This window comes from Sinocyclocheilus grahami, unplaced genomic scaffold (genome assembly GCF_001515645.1).
Source record: "Sinocyclocheilus grahami isolate Dianchi unplaced genomic scaffold, SAMN03320097.WGS_v1.1 scaffold1353.1, whole genome shotgun sequence".
Taxonomy (NCBI): Eukaryota; Metazoa; Chordata; class Actinopteri; order Cypriniformes; family Cyprinidae; genus Sinocyclocheilus; species Sinocyclocheilus grahami.
This window is the reverse complement of record NW_015506532.1, coordinates 190,174-201,108: the sequence shown is the minus strand read 5'-3', so window position 1 is coordinate 201,108 and position 10,935 is coordinate 190,174. Positions and strand designations below refer to the sequence as shown.

Here is a 10,935-nt window from a genome sequence, read left to right as displayed (position 1 = left end):
CACACACACACACACACACACACACACACACACAGCTGGTGGTCCCCGGAGGAGGAAAGTTTCTTCAGCTGCGGGTTATGACGGTGAGTGATGGATCGATTGATATTCGGGTGTGTGAGCTGATGCTGACTCTGCGCCTGAACTTTATGTGAAACACAGAAAATCAGCAGAAATCAATCCGCTATTTGTGTTCAGAAGATTCTTTAAATCAGCACGAAATATTGAATGAATATATGGTCAACCCAAACAGCCGTGCCGCTTGTTCCCTGAGCAGTGATGCAGTGTTCAGTGACTCCAGGACTTTATATTTGAGTGCTTTCTGTCTGTTCTGAGTCCTGTTCTGTTAGTTTCTCTCTCTCTCTCTCCGTCTTCAGTTCAGGTGTGGCTGGTCATTATTCTAGCTCCTTCTGTTCAGTGTGAGTTTGTCGGGTCTCGTCGGTGTTGTGGATGAATGTTTCTCTTCATCTTCGTCCTCTCTGTGTGTTTACAGCAGTTAGCAGGTTTGATCACAAACACTCCTCTGCTTGCTCTTTAAAAATGACAGATTAATTTAGAGGAGTGTGTTACACTAAGTGCAAATAGGCTGCATTGTTGACAGAGGCTGTTTACACTGACTTCGCCCACTAACGTCTGATTGGGTTAGTCGACACCGACACGATAAAGCCGCTCGTGGAGTTTCAGTTGCGTTGCTGGTGAGGCGCGTGCTTCCGATCCGAGTTCGAACCCTCCTTTGTTTTGCCGAACTTTTTTTCCTCCCTTTTCAAATCTCATATCGCATCGGAAAGGCATTTGTTTTCAATAAAAATTAAGGAAATAATCAAAAAGTTGAATATAAAGTATCGGGTAGGGCTCTATTGTTCCAGTAAGGTGGCATCCATTTAGAATTAAAATGATAATTTACACGCAATACGTTATTATTGCATACTGTTTTATAATGCACTATAATACTGAGGTGCAGATAATTGCCACTATTTGCAACAAGTAGTATAAATAGCAGAAAATCTTGCTGTTTTAACATAGTGCAAATAGCCGCTGCCTTAATTTAGTGATCAGATTTAACATCCTTATATGATCATATTTTGTAATGATCATTTAAATCTGACTCATTTTCAAACTGTTTGTCTTAAATCAACATCTCAGGAAAATGTTATGGGGTTTCAAATCAAAATATGACTTTCTGTGATGAAGCAGGACATTGATTTCATTCGTGTGGACTAATAAAGTGTTTATTAGGCATTCTGGGAGAATAGGGAAAGAAATTATGTTTCAATATTCCTCTGAAATATTAGATATTATTATTATTGTGAAAATCCTGCCATTATTACACTTCTTTTTTTCATTACGTTGCCCCAAAAACACATTAATATGCAAATGAGATGCAGTGTATATAATGGGAAAACCCGTTTACACATTACACAAAGCAACATGGTATCAAATCATCCTGTTATATCTTTCAGAACATAATTGAGAATCATCTTTATATAAAGTTTGGTATAACATTTTCTTTTAATTGATTGGTGATTTTTTTTTTAATCCCACTGTTTTTGCCTTTTCATGTCTGTTCATTTTTTTAATTAATATAAAAAATAAATAAAAAACGACTTTTTAAAGTGTGCTGTGCAGAGGACATAGCATATAACTTTTCAAAAATGTTATTCTTATGCTAAATTTGATAAATTGTCGTAGTGCATTAATAAATCTGGTCAAAGGTTAGATCAGACGCAGAGCAGCCGTAGGAATCAGACCTACGTCAGTGTGTTTGTCATCTAATGCTTCAGTTCTTCAGAGAGCAACTTTTATTTCGAGACTAACGCTGTTCTGGAAATGTCAGATCAGTGGAGTGTTTTCTAGAGGACGCCAGTCTGATGGTTTGTGTCTGCGGTTCATACGCTGCATTAATAACACATGCAGAGACGGTCGCTTCTCTGTCTGTGGAGTCCAGCAGCGGCGGTGTGGAAATGTTTTTGTTAAATGTTAAATACTGATTCACAGACTCTTCTCTTTTACTGCACTTTTCTGATTGATTCTGTACCTGCTGTGATGAAACTCCTTCTTACCATGATTTACCATCTTCACACTTCAGAGGCTCTGATCATTTTCATCAATCTTTCATGTTGCTTTATAGCCTCACATGAATTCCTGTGTAAATGCATTTATTTTTAGACACCTGGATTATCCACATTTCACACGACAAACCCCCGGACCCGTCTGAGCTCATGTTTTGAATGCTCTGAATCCTCGAGCTCTGCATGCAGAAGAGTTGGTTTGGTCTCTTCTGTGCTTCAGTAACTCCGGCTGATATCTGTGCGCCTGTAATCGTGTTGTTGTTGAATCCGTGCGACTGCGAGCCGTGAATGCGAGTGAATCTGAATCCTGTGAATCTTCAGCTGAATGGTGCTGAGTTCAGTGTGAATCAAACGCTTCATCACAGACGCTTGGGTCGATGTTTTCTGTCTGTGTTTGTTCATGGAGTTTGAATGGAGTCTGTTTCATCTGAGTGGTTAATAGAGCTTCATCACCATCATCATCTTCACTGCGGCTGCTGAATAAACCATCAGCGGTGATGAGAGGCGTTTAACGCTCATCAATAATTAATGAGCTCCTCACTGAATAATTAATGGTGTCTGTTCCCCGTCACATGCTCAGACTCACTGCACTGTGTGGAGTGTGTAGTGTGGAGTGTGTAGTGTGTAGTGTGTAGTGGGGAGTGTGTAGTGTGGAGTGTGTAGTGGGGAGTGGGGAGTGGGGAGTGTGGAGTGGGGAGTGGGGAGTGGGGAGTGTGGAGTGGGGAGTGGGGAGTGGGGAGTGTGGAGTGGGGAGTGTGGAGGGGGGAGACTCACTGCACTGTGTGGAGTGTGTAGTGGGGAGTGTGTAGTGTGTAGTGTGTAGTGGGGAGTGTGTAGTGTGGAGTGTGTAGTGTGGAGTGTGGAGTGTGTAGTGGGGAGTGTGGAGTGTGGAGTGGGGAGTGTGGAGTGTGTAGTGGGGAGTGTGGAGTGTGGAGTGGGGAGTGTGGAGTGTGTAGTGGGGAGTGTGGAGTGTGGAGTGGGGAGTGTGGAGTGTGTAGTGGGGAGTGTGGAGTGTGGAGTGGGGAGTGTGGAGTGTGTAGTGGGGAGTGTGGAGTGTGGAGTGGGGAGTGTGGAGTGTGTAGTGGGGAGTGTGGAGTGTGGAGTGTGTAGTGTGGAGAACAGAATTCAGATAGTCTTCACTCTGATCTGATAGTCACCGTGTCTCTGGGATCCGCATCACTTCCTGTTCCTGATAAAGTGTCTGGTCATTTCCTGTTGGATTTCCATGTAAACAGACAGTCAGAGACGAGAGATACAGATTTATCATGTTGATCTCTTCTACAGAGTCAAGATGAAATGCTTTTGCAGCCCATAATGTGATGTATTTCGTGTCCTGAACATGTGTAGTGTTATTCCGTTAATGCAAGCTGAATCACCTGATTATGAGTTAGTCATAATAATAACAGCTGATTGCTGTGTTTAAATAGTGGGAGAGAATATTCCTGTGTGTGTGTTTGTGTGTGTGTGTGTGTGTGTGTGTGTGTGTGTGTGTGTGTGTGTGTCAGTGGTGAGTGGGTGTGTGTGTGTGTGTGTGTGTGTCAGTGGTGACAGAGGAACATCACGTGTGTTTAGACTTCAGAACGGCTTGTTCTGGTTTTTCTTTCGCTCAGTGTGTGTCTGTGAAGTGTCTCTGTCTGGAGTGATGGACTCGTACAGGATATGTTTCTGATATCATGATGGATTGAATCTGTTTATTATTTATTAAACCTGATTACATGCAATCATATTCTTTTGCTCATCTGTTCTTCTGAGTAACAGCCTGATTTCACTGACAGGAGTCTGTGTGTTTCTCAGTTCATTTCCTGTGACGTTGTTCAAGATCTGATGGTCTGAGGCCGAGTTTCTGTTTCTGTCATGATCAGTGAGTTTGTGTTCAGCGCTGTCCACCTGAAGGTAAACACATGTACATGAAAAATAGATATTTCATAATAAGGAAATGCATTTATTTTTATAGTAAAATTATAGTACTTATATTTTCATTTCTTCACTTGCAAGAGTTAAACCCTCAAGCTTTTATTTTGGCAGAAAACACTGCGGTTAGATGTGACGATGTTTGTTAATGTGTGTGTTGAAGGTTGATCATGAAACACAGCGCAGATCTGCATCATGCATCTGGTGCTCGAAAGTCTGCGGCTTCATCCTCCTCCTCGTCTTCATCATGGTGTCTTACGTGCTGTCCAGCGAGAGGAAGACTCTGCTCTTCGCTCCGTATCTGATGGAGGAGGACCTGAGTGAAGACGCCCTCAGAGACGTGGTGCGCAGCATCGCAACTAAAGTGAAGTTCAGAGCCAGACGGGTTCCTGACGTCAGCGAGCTGATGGGCCTCGAGGAACACGTGAGTTCAGATGTCATCACAATCTTCAAAATACACATTAAGAGAGTAGTTCACCCAAAAATGAATATTAGCTGTAAATGTGTTCACCCTCAGGATCATCAGAGATCAGGATGAGTTTGTTTCTTCATCAGGTTTGTAGAAATGTAGCACTGCATCAGTGTCTCAGCAATGGATGCTCTGCAGTGAATGGGTGCCGTCAGAATGAGAGTCCAAACAGCTGATAAAAACATCACAATAATCCACAGCTCTCCAGTCCATCAGTGAACATCTGGAGAAGACACAAGCTGAAACTAATCCAGCATTAACACGCTTTAACTAAAATACCATAGAGTCCATAATCCACAATAACTCTTCCTCCAGTGAAAAAGTGCATCTGCTGTTGTCTCTCATATGTGTTTAGAGCTGTTTAACCGCTGCTTGATCTGTGCAGATTTCTCTCCTGATTCACACCAGAACACTGACTCACTGGAGGAAGAGTTATTATGGATTATGGAATAATTTCTATTACTTATATTACAATTAGTGTAGTATTTAAGGTAAAAATAGAGGGTTTTAAATTCCAAAGCAAAGAGGCAAATTAGAGTCATTTTGTGGTTGGAAAAAAGATCATTTTTATTTGATTTATTTGATTTGTAAAGCCATGGTTTACGCACTAGATAACTGTATGGCTCTTTAATAAATATACATGTATCTGTATCGAGTTTCTCAAAAGAGTATTGCAGGTCTGTCCTGCTCTACAGATTCACAACTACAAATTCAGATTCGGTTAGAATTCTGCATGTTTAATCATCATCATCATCATCATCATCTCCGTGATGGGAACATGACTGGAAAAGCCAGGAAACAGTTCTTTCGTGTCATCTGAAAGTGTCTTTCCGGACGCTCTGCCAGGAAAGTCCATTAAATGCAGTGACGCCGAGAGCATCTGGAGATCAGCACTCTTCAGAAAGTGTTTAGATTCCCTCTGATGGTCTGATGTCAGTGTGAGGGATGGATTTCAGACTCTGTTGAATGATGAAGGCCAGTATTTGAGCTTCTGATGTCAGAATCTGATGATTGTGAGCTAAACAGTGACAGTTTATAAAGCGGAGCGTTCCGGTGCTTGACTCTGATTGGCTGAGCCGCGTTCGAAGCTGTTGTAAATGACGCTACAAAGTAACACACACCTTTGTTTACGTTTGTGTGTTGCTCGGCAACCACTTTGTAGCAACCACAACTGTTTCTGAGGAGCTACATTGTTTGGTGGAAGAATACTGTGTTTATTAATATCATTACACTTTATTTGCTCTGCTTTATTTTGTGAAACCTTACTACGTATATAACCGTTTTATAAAAGCAGTAATCCCCGTGAAGCCGTGGTTTACAGTGAATTTATAACAGCTAAGGGTTCTTGGGGCTTATTGCTTTAGTTTGCACCGTCTGCGTCTGTCTGAACTCTTTCCAACAGCGTCTAACCAAACCAAAACAAGCGATGCCATACAAGAACCATTTCGAACCGTTCGGCGATCAGTACCTTTATTTTCACGAGTGTATGGCATGTTTCTGAGATGTTGAGATCCGAACGAAGCGTCTGTGTTGAGTGAGTCAGAGTAAAGCATGCTGTGATCCGTAACCCTCTCTCTCTCTCTCTCTCTCTCTCTGTGTGTCTGCAGATGTTCTCTGTGGTTCCGCGGCGCTTTCTGCCGGACGTTAAGAACCCCTGCTGGTTCGAGGAGGTGTGTGGAGACGTGAGCGCGGATCCGTACAGATCAAACCTGTTCGGTCGCTCCTTCAGACAGATACAGCTCATCTTTGAGCAGCTCAGCGGCTCCTTCAGACGGCGATTAACACGGCGTGATGGGAAACTGCAGCGGCTGCGCTGTCTGCCCTACTTCTACATCATCGGCCAGCCCAAGTGTGGCACGACGGACCTGTACGAGCGCCTGAGGCTTCATCCGGACGTCCGGCTCACGCCACCCAAAGAGCCGCACTGGTGGACCAGGAAGAGGTTCGGTAGGTTTGTGTGCGTGAGTGTTTCTGTGTGTCTCTCAGAGAAGCTGCTTTCATCTCACTCTCACTACCAACTAAACACACAAACCAGAACTGGATTAAAAACAGTGGAAACAAACAGTTCTGGTTTGTGTGTTCCTGCCAGAAGCGTCAGCAGATCCTCACGGAGTCTGATGGGAACTGAAACACAGATAAACTCGCTCATCAGAGCACAGTGTGATCCTCTGAGAATATGAGCGATTCATCAGGACACTCCTATAATGCACTCATCTGCCAGATTTATAATAATGAACAGAGACACCAATAAAACATCACTGGATTTGATTCATACCAGGTCTAGAAAATATACTACAAAGCTCAAGTTAGCACAGATCAAATCTAACATTCACGCACATTTATATATCTCTCTATACTGGCACTGTATAAACAAGATGAATTCAGTTTGGGCAGCCCTGTGCCAAGGCAACGTTTCTCATTTTTAAGTACTAAAATAACTAAACTAAATCATATGTAGCCATGTTAAAAAAAAAAAAAAAACTAATGAAACATTAAAAAAATCAGTGCTGATGTAGTAAATCATCTGACGGCACACAGGAATAAAGAGATTTGGTTTAGCTTCATGTGTTATGAAGCCATGAGATCCGTGTCGTGTTATGGCTCACACTTGAGTGAGTGTGTGTGTGTGTGTGTATGTGTGTGTGTGTGTGTGTGTGTGTGTGTGTGTGTGTGTGTGTGTGTGTGTGAGTGTGTGTGTGTGTGAGAGTGTGTGTGTGTGTGCGTGTGTGTGTGTGAGAGAGTGTGTGTGTGTGTGAGAGTGTGTGTGTGTGTGCGTGTGTGTGTGTGAGAGAGTGTGTGTGTGTGTGTGAGAGTGTGTGTGTGTGATGTTTCTCCTCAGGCTGTATTCAGATTATTTGTACTTCGGCACGTCTAATAAATCAGCGCTGGATTTCCATCAGAAGGTGTGTGAGTCTCTGCGGATGTTCGAGGGCTGTCTGCGGGGCGCCGGGCTGAGAGCGTGTGTGTACAATAGCACACTGAACAACGCCATGAGCGTGAGTGACCTCTGACCTCTGTGTTCAACAGGCCCTCTGATCTCTTCATTTACATATTCAAATGAGCTCAGAGTCCCATTTATTTCTATAGCGCTTTATACGAAACAGATTGATTCAAAGCTTCACCGTGATAAACAAGTAAAAAACAGAATCGATGATGCAAACTCCTTCAAATATGACACAATTTCTAATTCTGCTGCTCTACAGAAGTTTTGTTCTCATCTGATAGTGTCAGTGCAGTTAAATCAATCATATTACTGAATATTGAGTGTCTTTTAAATGCAGCGAGTGCCCCTATGCGCCTTCACTTGCTTTCTAATGCTGTGGTGTCATGTTCGGTAGCTCCGCCCACAATCAGTAGCTCCTCCCACAGTCACATCTCATTGGTTCAGAATCCCTGCCTTTAAGTGCAGATGGAAGCTCCTTCCTCTGAGCCGGACATTCTTTGTTAAGAGAAATCATACATTCAAGTTGGAAACACAACAAAGCAAAATAATTATATTGTGAACAATAAGCACAAATAATTTGACTTTCTGACTTGAAGAACACGAGACGTCAGCTCTGTTCTGATTGGTTGATTGTGTCACATTTTCACTCAGTGTGAGGTGACTGAATACGTGTGTGTGTGTGTGTGTGTGTGTGTGTGTGTGTGTGTGTGTGCAGGTGCGTCTGCAGGTGGGCCTATACGTGGTGTTTCTTCTGGACTGGATGTCAGTGTTCAGCCGTGATCAGCTCTTAGTTTTGCGTTTGGAGGATCATGCTTCAAACCTAGAGCTCAGCATGAGCAGGACCTTCCGCTTCCTGCGCTTAGGTCAGTCCTGATGTACTGGTGTTCATGTTCATGCTGTGAGCAGCAGGGGGCGCCACATTCATCATCATCATCATCATCATCATCATATGATTAGTGTTGTCATATAGAATGTGCAGATCAGAATATGTAAATGTGTATTAAAAAAATAACTAAAGAGACAAAAAAGATATGAACCAAATGTGATTTTAGTAGTAGACTTGTAATGCACTTTATAATGCATCATATGAATAATTGTAGCCACAGTTATAATACTTCATATATTCATTGTTACACCTTTAGAATGTATAATGCATTAAAACACATGACAAAATATTAGAATGCAGTTTAACTCTGGTAACAATTATTTATGAAAAGATGCAATGCATTGCTTTATTTGAAGTGTTGGCGTGATGTTAAACGGTGTTCAGATGAGTCTGACTATGATCTGTGTGAATGAACTCTTGCAGGAGCGCTGTCTGACCAGAGACAGAGACAGATCAGCAAGCGTCCCACGTCGAACACCAGACATCCGTCCGACAGGGATCTGGGCCCGATGCGTCCCATCACACGAGAGCTGCTCGCGCTGTTTTACGCTCCGTTCAATCAGAGACTGGCAGAGGTCCTGCAGGACGAGTCGTTCACGTGGGACGGTCGCTCTGAACACACGTGACGGCCGTGTGATGTTCCTGGATCTCACAGACACCATGAAGTCTGTCCGACAGCAAATGTGGAAGAATCTGGCTTTTATCTGTACTTTTAAATGGATAGTTCGCCCAAAATTATTTACAAAAAACCCTAAAGAAGATATTGTGGAAAAATTGGAAACTGAATAAGTTTGGACCCCATTGACTTTCACTGTAGGGATGAAAACCACTGAGGCGTTTCTCAAAACATCTCATTTGTGCTCCATAAAATAAAGACACGAGGGTGAATAAATGATGACAGAATGATCATTTTTAGGTGAACAATTCTTAAACCAGCAGCCTATAGATGAAAGCTAAAGCACTAGAAATCCAAAAATCGCTTTATATCACTTGATCTGCACTGAGCATGTGCGGAGTTTATCCTCACGTTTCCTTCACTCTGTCTGACTGCTGAACACACAACATTAACAAAAACAGCTGATGCTAACGAAAAGATCAAATTCAAAAAAGATCAGCAGCAACAAAGCAAAACAGTATTTCACGAGTTCACACTTACATAGGTTTTGTGTATGTGGCGTGCTGTCCGAGGGGAGGGATGCTAGAAAACACTCAAGGAACAGAAGCAAGTCTGCTGTGTATATGTAGCTCTTATCTTGTTAATTGAGTTGGTTACTGAATGAGCTCTTCTCGTGTTAATTAAGTTAATTATCTGAACATGCTCCTCCCGATAATAATTTAATCAAGCAGTTTTGAGGCTCATATGAATCTAAATTAACATAAAAATATATTTTTTGCTGAGATTAGATGTAGTGACACAATTTTGCGTCGTGATTACGTAAGGACGTGATTGTATGACAACGTCCTTTAGCAACAAATCGACCTTCCTTTAACAACTTCCCACGATAATTAGTTGGCAACACTGCTAGCAACATACTAATCATGTTAGAAAGATGCTAACAACATGCTAGCGATATGCTAATCATGCTAGAAACATTCTAGCGACATGCTAATAATGATAAAAACATGTTAACAATATGCTAATCATGCTAAAAACATAATCATGCTAGTGACATGCTAAACAAGCTAGGAAAATGTTAGCAACTTGCTACAAACATGTTAACGACATGCTAACAACATGCTAATCATGGTAGAAACATACTAGCAACATGTTAATCATTCTATAAACATGCTAGCGACATTCTAATCATGCTAGAAACATCTTAGCAACATGCTAGTGACATGCTAATCATGATCAAACATGGTAGAAACATACTAATTATGCTAGAAATATGCTAGTGACATGCTAAACATGCTAGAAAAATGCTACAAACATATTAATGACATGCTAATCATGGTAGAAACATACTAGCAACATGCTAGTCATTCTATAAACATGCTAGCAACATGCTAATCATGTTAAAAGCATGCCTAAACATGTTAAAACATTCTAGCTGTTCTAATTCATGCTTTAAACATGCTATTGATCTATCTATCATCTGACAATATCTATTTATCTATCTATTGATCTATCTATTTTTGTGACAGACTGTATTGCCTTCAAAACATTCAAACTTTAAACTTTAAAATTAATTTAAACTTCAAACTATTCCAAACTGAAAACTGTCAAACTTTTAAAAACTTTTAGGCTAGGCTTTCTCAAGCCAACTTCAAAGTTTGTCTTGATGAAATTTTTTAACTAGTTATTATTAGTAGTAGTATTATGTAATTAACATTAGGGCTTGTTTGTTCCATCATATTTATTTTTCCGCGTTTTTTTTACAGTGTTGTATGTTATAACCAATCGCACACGATTCCGTTGAGTTTATGAATGCAGCGGCCAATCAGATGGTCAGTACAGTCTTTTGAGTATCTAGGGATTGTGTTGAAAGGTGCTCCACGCATTCTGTTTATCATTATTTACAGGCCTCCAAAATACTCTCCAGCCTTTGTTGAAGAGTTCACAGAAATGCTATCAATGATTTCCTCAGAGTTTGACTGTTTTGCTATTGCAGGGGATTTTAATATTCACATAGATAATGCAGAAAACAAAACTACAAAA

General features: G+C 41.4%; 1 protein-coding gene across 1 annotated transcript; it reads left to right on the top strand.

Annotated features, from left to right (window-relative positions):
- Nucleotides 1-6: 6 nt before the first annotated feature.
- On the top strand, nt 7-9,773 carry LOC107569506 (carbohydrate sulfotransferase 15). The gene is made up of 7 exons (XM_016255612.1): nt 7-83; nt 3,861-3,959; nt 4,141-4,401; nt 6,054-6,604; nt 7,265-7,442; nt 8,106-8,253; nt 8,700-9,773. Exons 2-7 carry the CDS (start codon nt 3,921-3,923, stop codon nt 8,900-8,902), a joined length of 1,380 nt encoding a protein of 459 aa, XP_016111098.1. The 5' UTR covers nt 7-83; nt 3,861-3,920; the 3' UTR covers nt 8,903-9,773.
- Nucleotides 9,774-10,935: the final 1,162 nt, after the last annotated feature.